Source organism: Oreochromis aureus, linkage group 17, assembly GCF_013358895.1.
Source record: "Oreochromis aureus strain Israel breed Guangdong linkage group 17, ZZ_aureus, whole genome shotgun sequence".
In the NCBI taxonomy this organism is placed as follows: Eukaryota; Metazoa; Chordata; class Actinopteri; order Cichliformes; family Cichlidae; genus Oreochromis; species Oreochromis aureus.
The window spans coordinates 5,439,943-5,463,892 of record NC_052958.1 but is presented as its reverse complement, the minus strand read 5'-3'; the positions used below and the strand labels follow the sequence as shown (position 1 = coordinate 5,463,892).

The 23,950-nt window shown below is 40.0% G+C and overlaps 1 protein-coding gene across 3 annotated transcripts in view; it reads right to left on the bottom strand.

Moving 5' to 3' along the window:
* Positions 1-23,950, bottom strand: part of tbc1d22a (TBC1 domain family, member 22a) — a 157,359-nt gene that overhangs the window by 58,303 nt on the left and 75,106 nt on the right. For all 3 annotated transcript variants that reach the window (XM_039601206.1, XM_031758505.2, XM_031758503.2), the window contains one exon: positions 8,737-8,843. In XM_039601206.1, the coding sequence (XP_039457140.1) occupies positions 8,737-8,843 (107 nt within the window). The remainder of the gene's footprint in view (positions 1-8,736; positions 8,844-23,950) is intronic.

Sequence of the window (23,950 nt, the reverse complement as noted above, 5' to 3'; positions counted from 1 at the left end):
TTCCTTTGTTCAACAACTTTGCAAGAGGTTAAGAAGTTAACACTCTTATATAAAAGTAAATGTCAGTTAAGTTAAGTACACTGTCCAGACCACATTACGACCACACAGAGACAAAGAACAACAACTATCTTGTAACAACTGAGCTGAAATACATTTAGCTGTAACTAAACAATTCTTGTAGAAAGTCACTGGATGCAGGAATGGTGGGCAAAACCAGGATGTGCTGGATCAGGTCTGATCTGTGGTGGCCTGAACTCGCCACTTATAAGAACTAAAGAGTTCACGGCTAATGTCTTAGCTCCAGATACCACAGGATATGTGGCTTAGAAGTCTTGTAGATTCCAAGGTTCAGCAGGTCAGAGCTGTTTTGGCAGCACACGAAGAACCAGCAGCATATTAGGCAGGGGTGGTTATAAGGTTCTCACTTATCAGTGAACTCTGACACTGCCTCAGTGTAGGAGCTGGCCTTACATGCCCCCTAATATGATCAACACTGCTCGTCTCCCTGCTAACAAGGTTCTCATCCAGCATCCACCATCCTTATTACATAATTTTTTTCCATCCACTCTTTCTGTGTCTGATTTTTCGGTTGCAGTCTGTCTCCTCACCTCTTCTCCTCAGCAGCTGTTACCACCTCCTTTTCCACTGACCCGTCACATAAACAAGTTCAGCTAATTTGATACTACTTAATCTGTCAAAGAATAACAGATGAAGCAGGACAAGAACGTATAACTGAAAATTATTAAAAAAATAAAAGCAGATGAATGTGTTCAATCTAAGTTGTCCTCCAACAGTGGCTACATACACAGGCTCATTAAAAAAACTTAGGAAACACTCAACACACAAACATTCTGTCAAGCATCACGCACACACAAACACACCAGCTGGCGGATCACTCCTTGTGTGTGTGTGTGTGTGTGTGTGTAGGTGTTGCACTGAGTGACAGCCCAGGTTGACGGTAGGAGACCCTTGGGGAAACCAGAACAGGACATGGCGTCTGGTTTGGTCTGGCTACCGTCTGCTACACGTCATTTCTCGGACCCCTGTTCTCACTCTGGGGAGACCCCATCTTTACTGCGACCGTGGAAACAGATGGTTGCCTTGACAATGAACGAACACATTACGATTGGATCGTGCACCAAAGGATGAGTTGGAGGCAGCTCATGCACAGTAGTAAGAGAGGGAGCGTTTGACCGTTTAATATTTTTGTATTTCATACCATTTCATTACTTTTTATTTGGTCATAACTTAACTGCAGAAGCATTCATGGGACTAGGGCTTGACAATATATAGTTTCCTCTGGAAATGATCAACTTTGGCATACAGCACACGGTGTGTATATAAAATCCTGAAAGTGCTGAAAAAGCTGCCCAATATTATTCCTGCTGAGACTTTTAATAAAACTTTAATAAACTTTAATAAACCCTTCACGACTCCACAAGAAGGAGAAGTTAAATTTAAAGCACCAATGCAGTGCTTGATGGCGGGGGGGGGGAATCTGCATTTCCAAAGTCTGCATCATAGCACAAAGTAGCATGTCCAAGCATGGCACTTTAACCTAAAAGGGGTCAGAGACATTTTCATGCAGGACCTCCATTTGTCAAGACAACCGCTGAAGTATTAACAAGTTCACATCCCAAGGCGAAATTAAATATCTCAAAGTTAGGTCCTGTGCTGGGAAAATACATTTAAGAGCCTGTGCTGCAAAAGGCATATCTGCAGAATTAGCATAAAAGGCAGGTTTTCATCTGCTGGCTTTAAAACTGAGAGCCCTCGGGGGTGTGCTGGCGGAATAATGGACTTTTTAAACTTTTTGACTTCATTTCCCTCGCTGGGCACGGCAGGTAAGACACAGGCTCCCCGGCTGTGCAGGGAAGCCACATACTGTAGCTGCTAGACAGCAAGAGATGCAGGTGGGAGCTGTCCGTGCCGTAAAATGACAAATATTAAATTACTCAGGCTTTGACTGACCGTTTTTATTGCAGCATTAATAATATATTATGGCCCAGGATTAAGAAGACATGTTTAAATCAACAATGCAATATTAGCCGAGATGACGGTTTCATTTAGATTCATGGAAACAGGAGATATGGAACCATTTTAACAAGTTAAATTAGTAAAGTTAGCCAGAGGCACTGTCCAATTTAGAACAGTGTAAGACTAATTGGCTGCTAGAGAGAGTGGGGCAACAGGCGGGGCAGTCTAACAGAGTTGTGTGTCAACTAGTGAAATGTAGCTATTTGTAGAACCTATTTTTTTCAAGGAATACATACATTGATTGTAATTCTTACAGATCATGTATTCATGTATCAACTTAGAGATCCAGGCAGGCTGAAAAACACTTGACTCATATGACTGGAAAATCAAAAAGTAACAAATTTAGGCCCATTTGAACAATTTCGTCTAGGTAAGTAACTCAGTTAATTGTGTCATATTTCCTTCATTATGTCAGAAAAATGCTATCTATGGCTTTTCCTAATTGCTTTTCAGTGGAGATGAACTCAAAGAAAGATGTGAAGGATAATGTCAAAAAACTATTAGATACTTGAGCCTATATATTTAATACCAGAATATATGGAGTATACATGAAAAAATATCACTTTATGATCAAGGTTGGAATATAAAAAGAGAATAAAGTATAAACAACACAACAGCTAAATGAGCATGAGCGCCGTCCACTTGTATTTCCCGTTCCTGCTAAAGAGATGATCCCTCTTTAACTCCTGCCTTTATTAAGCTTTTCAGTGTATCTTAAGTAAAATTAAAGACCATCATAGAAGCTGACAACACAGCAAAGCCTAAATTGAAGACACAACCAGCACAAACTGAAATAAACTAAAACCTTGACTTAACTTTATTTTAAAAGAGCAAATCATTTATTTATATAGCACTTTTCTAATATTACAAAGTGCTTCTGAGAAACACTTCGTGAGAAACAGATTTTAGTAAAGCAGCATAAAAGGTTTAACACATGAGAGCTCAAAATGTAACATACAGGGAGGTTATAACTTAACTCATATATTAGTGGGGCAGATATATCAGCCGATATGAGCTATTTGCCATATTGGTATGGTATTTATAACAGCTGGGAAATGAAAAGTAGAAACACCTATCAACTATGATATGATTGATGTTGATGTTGCATAATCTGTCCACCAGATGGCAACTTCCCTACTGGCAGAAGACCAGAAATACAACCAGCTGATCCAAGTAGAGTCAGGAAAAGAGCAAATGAGGAAAAAAGGACTTGTTGTGAACATAAAACTAAATATATATATTTTTTTAATTGGACTGACGCATTATCTTAGTAAGTAAAAGTAACAGGATTTTTAAATCAGATATCGGTATTGGTCTAAAAAATCCGATATCAGTCGGCCCGTAGTTTAAGCTGGAAAACATAGCAGGCTTTTACATGATGTCTGTCAAATTGATGCTTGCTTTTGTGAACCATCAGCTCTTATCTGTGCGATGGTATTAGTTCCTTCCCCTACATTAAAGAGTGGGCCAGCGTATCAAAACCATAGGAGACAATAAAAGAGGGACTGGAGAAGCGCGTCGGACTGTGTGCTGTTATATCGTTGAGGCAGTTGTAAATGCACACAAGTACACAAGCGCGCATCCACTTAACAGCACTTAATAGGTCACGCCAAGACTGATAAATATCAATCCTCAATCCTTTAACCATCAAACTGCCATTCACTGTCCAGTAAAGCAGTGTGTGTGTGGTAGCGCACACATCAAGAGCACATGCTCTTAACATGAGCAATGTTCCTTTTAAAATCCCAAGTGGTTAAAGAAGGCATCTGTTGACATTTTTATGATCGAGAACTGTGAAGACTAACAAGAGCGGTCATGTTTCCTCACAAAATAAATTGTCCATCTGATTTTGTAAAACATGAAAATTAGAATAGCCTGGATCTCTCTAACCTATCTTTCATCCCAGCATGCTCTTTAGAGGCGGGGGCTGCACTGCTGCCAATTAAAACTGCAGCTCATTAGAGAAGCCGCTTAAGTGAATTGACAGCCAAAAATACTCTGTTCACTTTTAGGTGAGAGAGAAGCGTGGTGGTGAAGTACTAAAACCAGAACTAATGGCCAATTTACAGTTTTAAAAAAAGGACACTTTGAAAAGTATTTCCACTGTACACCAGGTAATTACATAAAATAGCAAGAAAAGCACACCAGCTGTGGTTCATGGATGGATGGAAGAAGACACATTTCTCTTCATGAGATTTCCCAACCATTTAGTGGTTTTCAAACATCCCCATTTAAAAGTTTATTCTGCATTGTTATGCAATTAAACTTTAAACACTTTCCACCAGTTGGTTCAAAACAAGTTGACACCAGTGTGGCACAGGCTCCACACAAAACACTGGATATATAAGGTGCTTAGAAGGCAGCTCGCAAATGTAATTGCACAGACAAACTCTGCCTCCCGCCAACCCTGGACCCCCACCTTCATGGCCGCAGTTAAGTGTAATAGTGTATAGTGGATGTGAGAGGGTCTGAGACGAGGTCAGAGCAAGGATCACCAACTAATTATGGCGTGGAGGCACTCAGCCTCCGTCAGATTGTTTAGAAAGCATTAGGGGGGAAGCATGGGCTTCCCTGGTGCATTGCACATAATTAGTTTGGAGCCAAGGTCACAAACAAACACAAGCGCGGGGACAGCCATACACATACAAAAACATACACAAAGACACACACTCTATTCTTCTCTCTTACTTCCTCTGCTCTGCAGCTCTCTGTCTTTCTCTCTCAGGGGCAACAAGGCCCAGCGTCTATTAATTTCCTGAATGAATAGCCTACCAACTGATAGTTATTTATGGACTTTGTATTTAAATATGCTCCTTAATACGAATTACCTTTGGTATTTGATTAACACTATTTTCAATGCACAGATGTATCTATTAAACAGCATGGATAAACATCTGTTAAGATATTGCAGCCTTTTCTTTTTCTGCCTCACAATGAGCCTCTGGAGGGTGACGGAGCACAGCAGTAAGCATGATCGGCATGCCTAAAGGCAATGAGTCTGTGTTGCCTCATTTGACAGAAATCTATGCGTTTTCTTGTTATTTGTGATAGATCACAAACAAATTCGGCATCACAAAAGACAGTGATGTGTGATTCATAAGCTGCAGTGATAATAATAAATGATTACACAAAAAATACAAAACGAGATGTGCAAAAGAGGCCGTGTCCATAAAGTAGTCCTAAATGGGGGACTATCTCTATAACTGTATTTAAATAGAAAACTCTTTCAAATAAATTGAGAGGTTGTGCTTTTTCTGACTTTGATGTTCAAACATCAGGTAATGAGTCAAATGCCGCACAGAGGCTCACTGTAAGTGCACCTTTTTCAGCCGTCTTGGCAGCACACATCTTTCTGCGTACAAGTGTGATATTAGGTGGCATGTACAATAGTTTAAAAATGACGTGCTGCAGTTAATCTGGATGTATCCAGTTAACCTATTGTCCTTGTTAGTGATACTAAGCATAGTTTGTTTATAAGAATGAGAAGTGTGAAGGTGCATGTTGCCACTGTAGCTACACAGAGATGCCCGAGGAGACGACTAACAGGGCTAAGCAGCCCATAGAGCGGGACGCCTTACTCTGATACTCCAATTAAATATTAAAACCACCAGGAGACTGTGGATAGTAAAACTACATCCCCATCCCCATCCCAATCTCAGGTGGTGACACAGATTAAACACTGGTGTTAAAACCACCGGTACAGCAACAAACTAAAGAAAATGTGTGAGTGTGTGTGTGCTTTGTTTTACAGGTCAAAACAGAGCAGATTAGCAGGCTTATGCACTACCTATGAAAAATATAGTGGCTTCTGATGAGAGGATAGATACTGAAGTGTCTCTTAAACAGCTGTTTGGATATTAAACACATCATGGGGTTGGAATGTTTATTTATTTTTATTCTTATTTTGCTTTCCCCTATTTTTTGCTACATATGTGTACTGTTCCAATGCTGGGTGCTTATATCATATTAAACATGTCTATAATGGCCAATGTTGGGGGCAGCATCTGTAAAGGTAATCCAATCAAGCTCAGGCTTCAGACTGCTCTAAATGCTCAGTTTCAGGCACTTTTTTCTATTCTTGAGAGTGGAAAACACAATATGGTCATCGCCAACACACAGCTCAGAGGGGTAGCCAATCACAAGAAGGGAGAATGGCCTTAAAAGGAAATGAGCCACAGGAAGAGCTGAAACACTGCATAAATAAGGCAAATAAATAGGGCAAGAATATACAAGATTAAAAATAGGGTACTGGAAATAAGCCTAATATTGATTTCACTTTGGTGAAACTTTATTAACAAGATTCAGGGTGTTTTCCTTTACCCTTAAAACACATACAACAAAAAGCATATTGCCTGGTAAATATACTTTAACACTTACTGCAGTGGCAATTCTCCTAAGTGTTACTTTATAGTACAGTCATCATTCCCACTGCTAAGACTTGGCAGATGTTTCTTTTACTTTGCCAGTAAGTAACAATTACAGCTGCCACGGCTAACAGTAACATCTGACTTTGGTATCATTAGCATCTCAAAAGGAGCTAAAATGCAGCTGCTTTAAGATGAAGGGAAGTGGGCTGGCTACTTTTTTTTGATAGCACGAATGACTTTTCAAAGAATTTAATCTTACAACACAGCAAGAAATAATAAAACAAATATATATTTCAAAATGGACGCAGAATTTGGGATGCTAAGCAACAATGTTGCTATTGAGGGCAAATGTACCGCCAGCCCAGGCAAGCACATTTAGAATTGACAGATGGCTCAACCATGACCGCTGAGAGCGGGGTCGATTAACAGAGCTCGTGGGCAAGACGGTTTGGGAAGAAATGATGAAACAAAATGAAGTTTGGTGATGTGGACTGTATGCAATTATCTGGCCTCCAGACACTCGGGCACGCTTTAGAATATGCAAGACAATCACATTTCTGAAACCCACACAGAAAGGCTGTATGTAATGCTTACACAAGAAGTCCTGCCAGCTTTGCAACGGAGAGGAATACCAGCCCACCAAAACGCTATAACATTCCACACTGTCTGTACAGCTGATTATCTCAGCTGTTATTTTATGCACGCACACAAAGCGGAAGAAAATCATGCTGAAGAAAGAGTTATGGTGTAAAACTTGCCCTATGTAGTGGAAAGATGCAATTATTTTTCAAATTAATGGTCTATAACCAAGGAAAACAGAGGAAAGGTGCCGTTAGGTGGGATTTATGGTCTGTCCAAACTGCGTGTTGGATGGTCAGATAGTGTTGCAAATCCACGCTCCATCCACATTGCTCTAATGTCAGGTAGCTACTGGCTGAGTCGTCTATTATGTGCAACCCTCCAAAACCAAAAGTTCACATCTACCAAGCTGTATGGAGATTAAAAAGGAGCCGAGCGTTGTCATTGTCTTTGAAGGCTGTTTTGGACTTGTTAATCAAGTGTTGAACCAATGCATAATTAGTGTTATATTTTACTGATGCCATGTCTAGCCACTCCTTCATGAGAGCTGGGTTTTCAGTTCAACTCTCAGCAGGACCATCTGGGAGTGACCAGAAGAAGTAATATAATCAGTCCAGAAGTCATATTAATAAGAAATGAGGCAACAAAACTTTATATCATTAAAAAGATAAAAATGGTAAAAACAGTAGTTAACTGTAATGAACTACTGGCTTATTTTAATATTGTTCATCTTAACTAACATTTTTATTTATAATGTTTACTAATTGGTTAAGAATGAGCTTTTAATGCTTCTTTGAACATTATCTGGATGGTTTTTGTGAAGTTTTAATACAACTTACAAAACACAGTGTAGTACATCTACAAACAGCTTTTATACGTTATAAAGTTATTTATACAACCACTAAAGAACATATGTGGGCAGGTGGAAGTTGAGGTGCTGTAAATCACATGTCCTCCATCACTTACTGTTTAAGTTCTACTTGATATTAATGTTGCTTTCAGCCAGTTCAGCTAATTTTAGGCAATAAAATAATTTGGTTAATTAAAACAATTGTGGCTTGGTTTAAAACTTGTTACTTTAAAACCATCAAAAGTCACACGAGTATGTGACATCTTTGACCAGCTCACCTTACACACACACAAAGTATAGAAAATGTTATGTTTACTGATGTCATCAGTATGTAACCCTGAGCATCTCTCATTAGCTATACATAACTCATAAGTACATGCAATCAAGAATGAATTACCTTTCATTAAACAAAGTTATGATGAAAATAAACATATGTTTTGACATTACTTTTGATTAGTGAACATTATTAAAGATAATTTCATTGTTTTGATTCATTAACACTAAGTATACAAATTAACTATCAATTTATCACTTATCAATGTAGTTGTTGGTAAAAAAAAAAGACTTTTCACCACAATTTGAGCTCTTTTTGTGCGTTGACAAATTTCTGATTACAAGATATGAAACTGTGGAAGATGAGTGGTCTTACATGTTAAACAACAGGTTAAACCACAGGTAGCTAGCTAGCAAAAGCTAGCCAGCTGACAGATATCAGGCTGATGTCTTGTCAAGCGATTAATATGTGAACACCCTTTCAGTTCCTCCATCTCAACTTAGAGTGATGACTAAAGAGGATCAGTAATATGGTAAAGCATCTGTTACTGGACGTTCATGTAGTGGCTTTAAAACCTATCATTGAAAATGTTGTGAGGCAACCTGCACAGTCTGAACACACAAGCTTACCTGGATCCCGTCCAGCAGTTTGCTCATGCACCAGAAGCTGTCAGCCTCAATATTCCTCAGAGCCTCTTCCTGGAGACTGGACACGTCAAAGTTTTCCACTTCCTCCTCTGGAGAAGACAAAATGAGAACGACGACAGAGCGTAAAGAATTTGCTGCTTATGGGAAAGAGACTGACAGATAAAAAGACAGTGAGACGGGCCAAAGAAAAAGAAGGGAAGTTTAAAAAAAGACAACAGAAGAAAACGGGAGAATTCAGGGGAGAGATATGGCAAGCAATGCCAGGTTCCCAGCACAGCAGGGGCTCTGCCATAAGCCTGTCAACATAAACCCTGACAGGGGAACAATACAGCCATAGGTGCATGGGGAGGACTAATTCAATGGGGAGAGTAGGAGAAGGGAAGAGGTAAGTGGGTGGGTTACGAAAGATGTAAGGAAATGAACGAAGACGCTGACAAATTGGAGCAAAGGTATAAAAGGGGGATGAAGCAGTGAAGACGGTGTGGAAGGATGTAGGAAGACACTAAAAAGAGGCCTATTAGAGCAGCCTAATGATTATCATCTTTGAACAGCGGTTCAACCTTTCCCGTGGCTTCTTTGAACATTTCGAAAATATTACAGAGTTTGTGCACAAAGGACAATTTGTGCTTTTCATGTTGCAGACAGCATGAATGTATTTAACATATTTTTTCCAGAAAAAATACCCCAAAATTATCCAGCTGAAGTTTTACTAGTCAAATTCATGCCAGTAACTTTGAAAGGTCTTCCCCTTTCAAATGCAATCTTTTATCTTAGCTGTACGTCTATCCTAAATGTATCACTTTTAAACAGCTCAGTATTTGTTGATGAATTCAGGGTTTTCACATGACCTTTGATGTAAACTCCTACTGCAATGAGTTCAAATGCAGCTGTGAAAAGCAAGGTGAAGGAGGTCAGTCGAGCTGAAAGACAAACAGTCTGCACATAAGTAAAGCAGAATTATGTTTGGGGATATATTTTTAAACACACTGCAGGGCTGAACAAAAGAAACAATTCCTAAGCTGCGAGCACGCCGAGTCCCCAGTCATCTCCAGTGGGTGACTTCAACGATGGGTGTCATCAGATGTCATTAACGGCAGTAGTGTGTGACGGACTGCAGGGGCTCTGACGGGCTTCTGACAAGCCACTGACAGCCAGTGGAGAGGAGATGGGACGAGACTGATTAACAATGATCTACAGAGAGAAAGGAATGAGCGAGAGAGGGAGACAGAGAGAGAGGGAGAGAGAGAGAGAAAAAGAGCAAAGGCAAAGAGAGAGTGTGTGTGTGTGTGTGTGTGTGTGTGTGTGTGTGTGTGTGTGTGTGTGTGTGTGTGTGTGTGTGTGTGTGTGTGTGTGTGTGGTCATATAACCAAAACACTGGTCTATGTATTTGTGTGAGCTCCTATTAAACACTCAAATACACATACATTCAGGTCCTGCCAGCTCTGCCTGGTATCCTTGGCAACCTCAGTGGAATGTTGTCAAGGTTGTAATGAGCATGCTCCGTCTGACAGACAGACAGACGGACAGGGAGCTGGCTTTGGGCCAGGGCTACAAAGCTGCTAACAACTAGGCTGCATGCTTGTGTGTGTGTGTGTGTGCTGTCTCATTTGTCTTGTCTGCTTAAAGTCAGGTAAGGATGGACAGAATGTAGAGCGAGAGGCTATGCTTCCTTCATTTCAGTGAGGTCTTTCATCCCATTACATCAGGACATGTCAACGTGTCCAGTAGCACAGAAATCTAATTTTGTTCACACGGCTACCAGATCTTTAATACCAGATATGAAAGTGGTCAGAGGCTTTTTTTCTGATTAGATGACAGTACAGTTTATTTTACCCCAATACTTATAATGCAAAAAAAAAAAAAAAAAAAAAAGAGAGAGGAGACGTACTACAGCCAGAGGGCAGACATAGCAGTCATTATTTGTGCAAACATACAGAGATATAATCTCATAAAATCCAATTTTCAGCAGGAGATCAGAAAAAAAAGAAAGAAAGACAGAAAGTAAATCAGCAATGAGAAGTGTAAACATATCGAGAGAGGAAGAGGTCACCCACTGAGGAAATGTTACCACTCAGAGACAGCTGATGGGATGAGAACTCAACATTTTTCCTCAGCTTAAATTGAGGCCACGGCAGAAGTCAACTACAATCAACCGGATCTAAACACAGTGTTTGAGCAGCTGTTATAACAGAGCAAAAGTACGCAATTTTACATTTCATACCTCGTCTACAGCGCTGCAAGAAACAATAACTTTAACACAAACTCTGTAAAGAGGGAACACTGCACAGGCAGATGTTACTTACTGCTGGGTAATATGGCTAAGTGCCACTAATCCTACAGTAAGTAATTTAAACAAATACATCAGAAACTTCACCTTTTTTGTGATATTTGGTTTTAAATTCCATGGAAAGAAAAGCAGCCAACCTAAATGAACCAAACCCGATGAAGGGGAGCCACAGAGGTGAGGATAATATATGCTGGTAGATCATCAGGGAGCGCTGTTTGTAGACTAGTTTAATTTTATCAACGGAAATTATTCATGCATTGGCACTGCTTTTCAGCAGCAACAGATGGAACACCAACAATTAAAAAAAGTTTGCCAGTCATTTAGTAACCACTGTTTTTTTTGTCAAAGACACACATCTGTAACCAGATGACGCACAACACGACACAACTACACAACTGCTGCTTTGAACTGCACTTTCCAGGTTAATTGTTCAAGAAGCTGAATTCTGAAGAAGATAGACTCTTAAATTAGGTAACAAAGCAACCGAGACAAAGGCAAACAGACGAGACAAACACCCAGCGATAAGACTAAGGTGATATATCCCCTCATATTTCCAACATCAAACATTATGTGTCACATTTGTTATGACCCTCAGAATTCTCAGTGCAGGCCTGTTATGTAAAAACTACACAACTGGGAAAAGCATTATGCTGGTTTTGTGCAGCTGGGACAGCACGGTGAGTGATCTCAGAACAGTGAATATGTGCAATCTTTGTGTAAAAATGGCTGACGATGTTACAGCACAGGCATCTCCTTGGGCTGCAGCAGTTCTGAGCAGCGACGATATTAAACCTGTAGCTGAAAAGATTAATTTTGAACAGGCTCACAGGTACTTGCATGGTGCCGCTGCTGATTATAACAAGCTGATGAAAGTGCCACTGCTTTAGTATTCTGAGAGACCCTGAGTATCCCAAAGCCTCAAATCAGTCTTTGTCGTGGCTAAGGTCTTTTTGTTCAGTCACAGATCCAAAAGTAGACCTCGACTCTACGAGGGACAGCTTCAGGTAGTGCGGTGGTTGTACTGGAACTGGGCGTAGTTCATCAGAATAGCAAGAACACAGAAAAGTGCAGGCAAAGAGGAAAGAGGAGCAGTGCAGCGGGAGTACACTGAGGACTCAGTGTGGCTCTATCACAGGGCTACACTGCCCCACATGGATGAATGCTTACCAGCAGCCAGACCTCAGGTCATTTAATCAGTTTTATGGTCAGGTAGTCCAGACAGCTCTTTTTGTTCAGTGTTGAAAAGATAAAAGAATCAAAGCTGTGAGCTAAATGTCAGATTATTTAAAAATCTGTAGCTGCCTCACTTGATCTGCCTTCACAGTAGCAGCCGTGTGTTTTGCTAACACTGGAAATACAACACAGATGGGGGAAAAAATGAAGAGGGGGACCATTAGGCCACCTTTAACAGTTAACAGACTGTAACAGTTGACCTGTCATCAAAAGAAGATTTTGCTAATTACTTTCATAGGATCCATGCCTCAGTGGAAATTCCTTCAAGAAACTCTCTTGGTGATTACTTCGGGAGCTTTTCCTTCACACCAAGGACCAGCTGACAATACATGTCTGGGACATGATCCATGTCTCTGAAGAAATGCTTCACAAATAAGAGCCAGGGGAATTTCTGGAAGTTCAAGCTTCAGTGAACTTCACATCAGTGACTGAGGGTTCTGGCTGCTTTAGTCCTGTGTGAGTCCTGCCTGCACAATAATCTTTTGCCAAATAGTATTCTCAAGTTCTTCAGAGGCAGAGTGTCAGCTGGTAAAAGAGCAGGTCTGACATTCACCTTGGTAGGAGATTAGAACTACTTTGATACAGCCAACTCGATGAAACACAGTGGCAGTGTACACAGAGAAAACTGGCATTTTGTGCTCAGACTGGCAGAGCAGCACAGCGCACACAGACTGCAGACTTGGCGGCCCGGCCAAGGAGCCGGCACACAAAACTGCACACGCACAAAACAAACTTACACGACAATAAAAGTGATTACAGAGCAGTAATTGCTCTACAACTGGAGACCATTTTGTGAGGGGATAACACAAGCCACGACGGGGAGTTATTAATCCATAAAGCTGAATTACTACCTTGATGTACAAAGTAACCACCCAATGGTTTTATAATATTAAGAAATTTATGTGAAACTGTATCTTAAAGAGAATCAGTTATGGCAAAAAAAGTGTTTTGTGAGGTCAGAGTAACTTCAGTCTCAAAACACATTGACTAATGTCGATGTCAGTAAAAACAGCAGAGCTTCTGGGGGAAGGCCTGAGGTGTAGCCAGTAGATAATTGGGCCAGGATTTCCCCTGGTTATCTTCTTCACAGGGATCGCTCACCTGCAGGTAAGCGACTACTTGTGCACCTGTCAGAAGGACTAAAATCAGACTACAAATGGAAACCAGACAGCTTCAGGTGCTAAAAAGTCTCATCTCTACCTACAGATTTTGAATATTCATATAGTAGAAGGCCTACCATTGCTAGCTGCGACCCAAGAAAATGCTGTTTAATCCTTCTTTGAGAAAGTCTGCCACAGCCGGAACGTGGTTTGTCAGTCAGCTGGTAGAGAAGGCACAAGGCTGGAAGTGTTGGCGCTAACTTGCAAGCAATAACCAAACCTTTGTAGACTCTCTTAGACGAAAGAGAAACTAATCAAAAATGCAAAATGGGCCCCCAAATATGCTGAAATATGATCACTAATAATCCAGTGTGGGCCACTCAGGTAAAGCCTGGCTTCAGCAGCACATTTTGTACCAATTCCCCTCGAGGCTTTTATGAAATGCCACATTAGCTGACAGCTGACTATCAAAGCCCAATCACTCAGTCTCAGTGAACAGCTGTGTCAAATTTCAAGGAATTCCTTAAAAAGGTGTTATGTACACAAGCACTATCTTTTATGGGTTGACCGTTTGGGATGGACAGTCAACACATAAAAACATAATGTGTCGGGCCCTGGCTGTCAGCGAGGCAGAGACATAATGTTTAAAAGGAATGTGATACTCAGGCATAAAGACACAGTTATGGCCGGACATGTTTCATTTAGTATTCTAAACTGAATGACACCCATCAACCCGAAGCTGGGGTGATGCCCACTCACATAAATCCTCTCACACAGCCTCCTAACCTCTCGTGCATCAGTTACTTTTTTCCTCTACTCTCCCTCCTCCCTAATTCTCTGAACCTCTCGTAGCACAGACGTTTGACACCTCTTCTGTTGCTTTCCTTCCTCTCCGAGCTGTCGCCCCGACTCGCTCTTTCACCCCCTCCCAACTGTCCACCACTCTTCCTATTGGCCCAACAGCCAGTTTCCTGCCAGGCCTCAGGGCTCATTTCCTGTTTGTCCTGGCGCAGGGGGCAACTTGTCCAGAGAGACCAACTGCTTGGTTGCTGCCAGCTGTGAGCACTTGGCACAGCTTGGCATGCTGAGCTGGGTTACACCTCCAGAGACTGAGTGCAGGCACCTACATACACAAACGCGTGCACACGCGCAAGCACACACGACGTGCTCGCTCGCGCCGGTGCTGCCATCTGCCCTCTACAACTACGGGCCACAAGGTAACGTGATGTAAGATGATAAACGAGCCAGTTTAGCCTGATGTAATCACAAAGACAGTGTGTGCGCCGAGTGAGAAAGCGGCTGCGTGTCCATGTAGACAGCAATTGGCAATAAAAAACAGTCCCGTTTGACAACCTTCTGCTGGTTCAGATTAATTACAAGCAAACTTGAGTTTTGTTCGGCCAAAGAGAGATAAAACCCAATTGGTTTTAATAAGATTTCAACACCCAAAGCTTACAATATCACATAAAGTGCTGCAGTCATTATTTATCATTTACAGCGCTGGTTTGAGGTTAAATCTAATGAACCTAATGGCTTACAATTTGGATGCTGAATCCAAACATGTCACAATCCACTTTTCACCCTCAGAATGACACCCCAGTGACACCGCTGAAAGGCTTCGAGGTAAAAAAAAAGAAAAAAAAGAAAGAAAAGCCAAGAGCCACACCTTAGCTTCAAGTTAGACTGACGATCCTTCAAAGTCCCTGTCTGTCTCTGACACCGCACCCCCCAACTGTCACTTTGGCTCTAGCAACAACAACAAAAAAAACCCTCTGATTTCTTCTCTGTGGCACAATTAGTCTGATAACAATGTTGTTAATGAGAAGAGAACATTTTACAGAGGTGCGATTCATACTGCTAGATCATTAAGAAGAGTGTCACCCCGGCAAACCTGATAGTCTCACCTTAGTGAGACTAAACACACATACAGACACGCATACGCACAAAATCACCGGAGATAATAAAATTATGGCAGTGTGTGATGAGAAGATATGAAAACAGACAGCTAGAGGTGAAGGAAGAGTGAACAGGTCGAAGTGGTATGAGCTGAGGTAAATAGAGGAGTGATTAATTGAATAAATTAAAAAAAAATTATTATTAAAAAAAATGACCAAACTCTGATTTTCGGGGGGTTTATGAGGCATAGAAACTTATCTGAAGTCAATAAGAAGTCATCCACTGGCTTCATTTTTTTGGGTTCTTAGAAGTTACAATATTTTTTCTTCAAAGTACACTACTAAGCTTTGTGAAAGCGCTGAACTTCAGCCTCACCAATGATAAGATGAATCTACACAATCACTTAACAATGTTCTCATCTTCCCACTATCTGCACTGTAAGCCCTGTGTCCATATATCAACCAGCAGCCCCCAAAGCTCTTGGCAAGATAATCTAAGTCCTTGACATCAAATGGAATACAGCTATTAATACCATATCTGCCTATGTGCGCACACATAATGATCCACTTTGCCGGAGGTAAGATGGTGTCTTGTATGAGAAAGCTTAAAGTGTTTAACGTTGAGCAAGCGTCACATTAACTGTTTCTACTGCTGTCTCTGTACACGCTACAAACCTACAAGCCCTGCCCAATACCAGCACTCTGCCAGCCCTGTGGCACATTTCTATAGCACAGATGTGTGTGTAAATATGTGATTCAACAGGCGCGCAGCTGGCGACATATTCCACAGTCGTGTAACCATGGAAATGCCAGAGAGATGCAACATTGGCTGGGGTGAGGTTTGTGCTTTCCGCCACAGTGTTCTAATTCCACAATAATAGCATACGGTTGGTGGTGGTGGTGTAGGTGGTGGGGTGGTGGTAGTAATGGGGACAGGCGATCAATAGCACAAATCATAGCTGAAGCGACACAATGGTTCCTGGTAGGGCTTACAATTCACACACTCTGCAAGCGTTGTTATATGGCAGGCAATTTTATTAAGAAAGCAAAGAAAGGTTTGCCAAACAATACACATCAATTTGTCTCTTAAATCACTAAGATTTGCATTGTTTTAGTGAGTACTACCAAAATTACTGGTTGGATAATCACTATTGTTGCTGCTTAGAGGTGTAATCAACAAATCTGCACATGAAAAGTCCAATTCAGCTTGTAAAGTCAGCTTCTATTAAAGGAAAAAATATCCTGATCATTTCACAAGGGTGAGTTTTTTTGGAAATATTTATTTTTTTAAACCTTTTGTGTGTGTGTGTTTTTAAAGGGGTAGTTCATTTACGAGGAAGACACAGCCTAATTAAAGGCAATTTTAAGATGCACAAGACAAATCACCATTTTTTCATTTTTCACCATTTTTTTTTTAAATTTCTTACGTGACTCGTTGAAGTGCAATATTAGAATCTCTTGTACGTCATGCAGTATAGTTTTAAAAAGAAGGCCTTAAAAAGTTGTCCTGTTTGTTTGTTTGTTTATTTATTTATTTATATGTGCACAAAACACATTAATAACATAAAAGGAAATGATGTCTTGTACTAGATTTAGCTATGAGGTCATTTCCATCTTCTGGGCAAAAAACACAAAAACGGTAAAATACCCTTAAAATTGATCAGCAAAAGCACAAGATAACAGACTACAATATCAAATTGTAAACCTTTAGGATTTACAATTGTTGATATTTCAGACTATGGAAAGTAAAACATACACTGGTTAATGATATTTATGTCCCACCAATCAGAAAAATTAAATGCTGCCCTTCCCTGAGCCACACTGAGCAGTAATTAGAGATGAGAATAATGCAACTAAAGCATTATTATAAATTATTATATTTATACTTTATATTTATAATTATTATATTTATTATAAATTGCATGTAGATTTTGAATTTGAACACATTTCAAAAGATGTGACAAGAGTATAATTACCACTGTGTTGCATCACCTGGCCTTTAACAACAGTCTGTAAGCTTTTGGCAACTGAGGAGTGCTTCTGAAAGCAAAAGGTTTTTTCATTCTTGTTTGATATAGGAATTTCAAACGCTCAACAGTTTGGGGCCAAATGTTATGTGCCAAATGTTTTTAATGGGTGCCGGTTTAGCACACAGACACTTTTCTTCTGAGGCATGCTGTTGCAGTAAGTGCAGAGCGTGGCTTGGCGTTGTCTTGCTTCATCTGGGTGGCAGCATATGTTGTTCCAAAAGCAGAATATATCATTCAGCTTTAATGGTGTCTTCACAGATGTAGAATTCACCAATACAATGTGCACTAATGCACTCTCACACCATCAGGGATGCTGGCTATGAACCTCGCACTAATAACAACCCTAATGGTCCCTTTACTCTTTAACCCATAGACCATAAACATTTCTGTTTTTTTCTTTGCATAGCAGATTTTTTAATCACAGTTTTTATTACAATTTTGCTCTTTGCCATTTACCCAGGCAAAACTAAATGAATGCCTTTACACTCGTGTTTTTTATGCTGTTATGCTTCGTTTTAAATGACGTAACACCATTTCTATTTCATATTAACATTTTCTTTGTTTTTACTATTTTTTACATAATGTACTCTTTTTTAACCAGTGCCCTGTATCTATAAGCAGGTTACATATAATAAGTCATACTTTCACGTAATAAAAGAGTCTTTAATGCATCCAACAGGTGCAGAGAAAAGAAAGAATCTCTACTTCTGCTTAATTTAGGCTGCCTGCTTTTACAAACACATGATCATTACTTGATCCACTCAAGGCATAGTAAATGTGCCTGCCTAATGTGTGATTTGGGAAAGTTTCATGACATGTAATTGAAGGATCAGTCCATTAAGTCATTAGTGTGTGTAATCTGTGGCCTTAGTTTAGGGGGAAAAAAAACAGAAGAGTAACAGGCAGACTTTCTGAGGGGCAGCAGACACAATTAAACACACAGCAGCAGACACAAAGCCAAAACTCCCAAAATATGTAAAAGCCCCGCGCTGCATAGACAAACATCTGTGCTGATACACACAGGTAGGACTTAACTTAACACCATTTTTGGGGGGGTTTGCCTCTGTACACTACCACACTGGATTTTAAAACAAAATCTGTCTCGTATAATATTCACAGTGTCGTTCACTTGTATTCACATGTCTTCAGACCTCACATTGAGATTTGCAGTGAAGATATCAAAAGCACACTAGGATTCAACAGTGAACTGTCCAATCACTTTTGCACCTCTGAAAATGGAGCAGTAGCTAAAAGTTTGCACAGTGATCACATCTTGATTCTTTTATTTCAAATAATGAAATATGTATTGATGAGTAAAGAAAAAAAAATATCCCCAATAAACGGTGCCATTTCCAAACACTTACATGCCTAACAGTAAACGTTCAAATCCTTTATGTGTGCATGGGTCAGTGTGTGCATGTTAAAATGCAACTGTGTGTGCATTTTTGCCTGTATGCGTCTCCACACATGGTCATGATGCAATCGAAAACACCACGCACCACCAGCAGCAGCAGGATGGTAAGATGACTGTTTCAATTGCCTCCAATTGCATCAGGTCAAGCAGAATGCGTCTTTGCTGGTGACAGAATGATAAAACAGATTTTTTTTTTTTTCTTTGTCCCCCTATCACACAGCTGACACGAGAAATAGAGACTCGGTAAGATCTAAAGATTCTCAGCTAGGAGAACTTCAATTTATGGCTTTTTATAGTCAAGTAATTAAGTTAATCTAAAAATATTCAATAACCCCTGCGATTATTCACAGAAGATAAATCATTTTTTGACAGAACTATTTCTCTGGATCATTTAGGAGCTCTATTGCTTTTTATCTGGAGCGATGAGAGAATCTCTGATTATAAGGGGAAGTAAGATGAGGCCGGATGCAGATGAAAGCGCAGCTATTGATTTTCAGCTTTATATATCCTACTGTTGAACAACGACGATGGCCTGTCTGATTGCGCTGATCATTTCCAAACAGCAGGTCAAGACGTGTCACTCTCACAACATTTAGAAACATCAAATGTGGCTATTATACGGCTTGATGAGTAACTCCAGGATATTCTTCATTCATTTCATCCATATTATATTTATATTTCTCGTCTCTACCGGATGACTTTTTTGTGGAACAGAAACAATTATCCCATTTTTTTAATAATATCCCTTTGGGAAATAACTATACAAAGACCAGAAAAAAAATCTATAAAAAACCCATCCTCTGGTAATGATTTCTGTTTTAGTCGTGCACGTAGTGTTCACAAAACAAAACAAAGAAGAAAAAAAAAGATCCAGGTCGTCCTTCAAACACAAATACTGAAAAAACAAAAAAAGCAACAAACAAACTGTAAGAGAAATTACTCATCATGGTAATGGTATACTTCCACAAAAGATTTATTTATATACCCCAACTCAATAAGCAAGAACCAAAGTTAAATTATCTGAAGACATCTGTAAAGCCAAGCCGTTTACATTTACGCATACAGAACTTTGGCTATGCCTTGTGCTGGTCCCGAGTATATTCAAAGATATCTAAACAGGTGTTTGGTTGTTTAGAAGTTTCTACCTGACATCCTGTAGTTTGGTTTAGATAGACTTAAAACTTTATAGAGATTTATGTGAATGGAAAACGGAACTATATCGAAACATTTTAGGCATTCCAGATTCAAGTTTTTGGACATGTGAATACTCACTTTTTAAATGTATATTCTAGTTTATCTTTTTAGGTCTTGACAGGGGGCTTTAGTCTGTAGTTTGTCTGCAAACACTTGCCCACTACTCTCCAGGCAGTAGTGAAACTGTGAAAAGTGTCACACCAAATGAAAACGGTTTGTCCTTAAAGTTATGTTGGTTTTGCTTTGAAGGAGAACATTTCCTGTTTGCTTCGCTCTCTTCAAAGTTTTCCTCCGGCTTGGAGAGTGATTGGAAAGTGTTCCCAGACTATTCAGCAACTTCCAAGCAGACAACTGTCAACTGCAGCAACTTGCTAGCAACCAAATCAATCACAAAGAGGTTTTTAGAGGTTTTTGCAGCTAACCTTCGGCAACTACTCACCAACAAGCTGGGGAATACAAATATTCCCCTAGGGAGCACACATTGCCAAGTTTTCTGACTGGTCTCTAGGTCTGATACTGGGCAAGAGAAAAGGTAAACTCTGGACAGGTTGATGGTCAGTGACAATCCTACCAGTCCTCCTTAAAAAAAAACAAAAAAAACAAAAAAAAGAAAAAACAACCCCAAAACCCTGACCCTTTCTTCATTGACACACACAAATAACCACCTGGGCACTTCAATTTATGGCTTATATGAAAGTTCTGTATGACCACTTTAAGGGTATAGAAGTAGAATATAAATGCAAAGTGGCAGCTATTGCCACAATCAAGCGTGGTCTTGTCTGCTAGACAAGACCGACCTTGATTGAGAATGAAAGAGAGACATTTAAACAGACAGAGAAAGAGATGGAGCACCAAAAACAAATGGTTGATTCTATTTCTGCCAGTCCAAATGCTATTACTTAACCCTAGAAACATGGTGATTGTGCTCTAAACCAAATAGAGCAGTGAATTCCAGGGCGATGCTCAGGCCAACAAAGCCACAAAGAGAGACAGCTTCAAGGAAAACTGACAAGAAAGTCTTAAACCGCCTGAAGGAAAATAATGCTTATACCAAGTCAATAATCTCACCCAATGATTAAAGCAGAAGAAATTAGAGAAAGCAAAAGTAGATAAAGAACACAGCAGAAAAGACAGTGTTCCTCCTGGATGTCAGCAGCTGTACCCAGGCAATCACTAAGCAGCTCATTAAAGCTAATAACAGACGTTAATCAGAGGGAGACTTAGAACAGAAGACTCCGCCAACAGTGGCCAAACCACGGGGAGAAAGACGCCGATATTAGTTAACCGCCTACTGGCCAAGATCCAGTCCACAGATTGCTCAATCTATAGACAGACAAACAGGCAGATGGATGGATACAAAGACCGAGGGGAGGGAAGAGAAGGGGTAGGATGGAGAGGAGAGAAGAGGAGATATCACTATGCTCAGCGGCCAAGACATCATACACAATTACAGTCTTCCTGTTGTTTATAGTTACAAAAGGTACGAATCCAAAGTACCCAAAGCTTTGCTAGCTGAGTGGGAAAAACAGAAACAGGAACAATTTCTGATGGTTAAAGACAGGAGTAGAACCATCCATAACTTAAGTATGAACAGCTCTGCACAATAGTGAAAAAGATGGCGAACTAACTGGACAATATGGCATGTGAATGAAGGCCACACTAAGCTCTGGTTATAAATTTAAATCCAATTCCATTAAGGAAGAAAATCAATAAGTATACAGATAAGTATCAATAGCAAAAGGCTGTGCTGGTGTCAATACCATTATTGAATAACACCAGGCCCTAATTAACAGTGTGTTAACCAAACAACAAATCATGTTCCAGTTTCAAACAGGTTAATGTGAGCCTCCCATTGCTTTAAGGGATTGAAGATGTCAAACATGAACTGCCAGCTTCCCGCGTTCGATGCTGATGCACCGTTGTTGCATTTCTCTCAGAGATGTAAAAGCACAAAAATCTACTGGTGCATCTCAAAAAACATATAGCGAGAGTAAAAAGTGAAACTTTTTTCCAACAAGATGAGCTTTTCATACATTCATCAATAATAAACTGAAATACTTCAAGCTTTCATTTTTCCATTTTGACATCTACGAGTTTATGATCATCAAAAATCAATGTGGAATTTAAAAAATCCCAAATTATTAAAATATTTAATTTATAGTTTGAGTAAATTACTATTCAAACAATATAAATACTGTGTATTGCCCGGGGTAATAAAGTAGATGTAACCACATACCCGGAGAAGACTGCTGACTTGACAGTTGTCTAGATGACGCCCTCCAGGAGGAGGGTAAGTCACAGAAGGTCACTGCTGAAAAGGCTGGCTGCTCACAGAGTGCTGTATAGAACCATATTAATGGAAAGTTGACTGGAGGGAAAATTGTGCAAGCAAAAAGGTGTAAAACACACAGGAATGACCGCAGCCTTAGGAAGGTTGTCAGGAAACTTTGATCAAGACTTTCACAAAACTTCACAAGAAGTAGACTGAGGCTGGTGTCAGTCAAGTCAATTGTGAAGCAGACACAGTGTCAAGGGCACCTTACTTGTGCAGTGGAGAAAAAAATTGGACTGCTGATCAGTGCTCCAATGTCCTCTTTTCAGATAAAACAAAAGTTTGTTCTTCTTTTGCAAATCAAGGTCCTAGAGTCTGAAGAGTGGAGAGGCACAGTGTGTCTTTTGTCCTTTCGTCCTCCCCTCACTCCCAACCGGTTGCAGTAGATGACCGCCCCTCTCTGAGCCTGGTTCTGCTGGAGGTTTTTCCTTCCCACTGTCGCCAAAACGCTTGCTCATAAGGGCGTCATCAAATTTTGGGGGCTTTCTCCATTTTCTCTCTATTATAGCAGGGTCTTTAACTTACAATATAAAGCACCCTGAGGAAACTTTTGTTTGGCGCTACATAAATAAAATCGAATTGAAATTGAATTGAATTGAATAGAATGAAAGTCCAGTGTCAAGTCTCTGCAGTCTGTGATGACTCGGGGTGCCATGTCATTTGCTAGTTTGGGTGGTCAGCTGCTGAAAAGCTTTATAGAGATTCTGAGTTCCTTTTCCACCAGGACACTGTGGGCAGCCAAAACTACCACCAAATGGTTTGATAACTATGTCACGGTTGTGGTTGATTGGGTAGCTACGTTCGTCCAACCTTAATCCCACTGAGTATTTGTAAGGTACTGTAAGGAAGAAGATGAGAAACGCTTGACCAAAAACAAAGCAACCTCCACAATGCTAATGATTACCTCTGTGACACTAAAGTAGCCTCAAAAACAGTAACGAGTGTATAAATAAACACACAGTTCATAAGAAAGATATTCCCATGCTGTAAATCCTTTGTTGATTCATATTAGATACTGGATTTCCGTCATTTATAAGCCACAATTATCAAAATGAAAATAAAAAAAGACTTGAATATTTCTCTTCACGTGTAATGAATACAAAATATAAAATAGTCTATCCTTTTGAATATGATTAAGACTTATGAATAACAAAAACTTTTTAAGATGCATGTGTAAATGTGTATTTTGGACATTTTCTTTCTAATTAAATAGGAAGAAGAAATACAAGCAAAAAGGTGAACTTGTATTCAACTAGATTCTTAACAGGAATATAAACTATTTGGTGACAGTATATTCATATTGCATCCAAAGAAGCAGCGACCCAGCATCAGCATTTGGTCCTCTAATGAAAACTAATAATTATCTAATTTGTGCAAATTCGTATTCTGACAAAACGAACTGCTGCAGCACTAAATAAAAGTGACTCATGGTCACACAAGCGAGTGACAAAACTGGTGACAACTGAACAAATCCTCTAAACTGGCACTTTACTCCTATGACTGCACATGTTGAGCCATTAATTATATAAACACTGTGCAGCACAGCATGGCAGGGTACACTGTGTCACGGCTAAAGCTCCATCCACAAATAACAGATCAGAGAAGAGATATGAGGGAAGATGTGGAGAAGCGGAAGGACAAACACATGAATGAGATGCGAGATCAGGCTGAAAAGGCCAGAAAGGAACCGCTTAGGAAAAGCAAGAGTAAA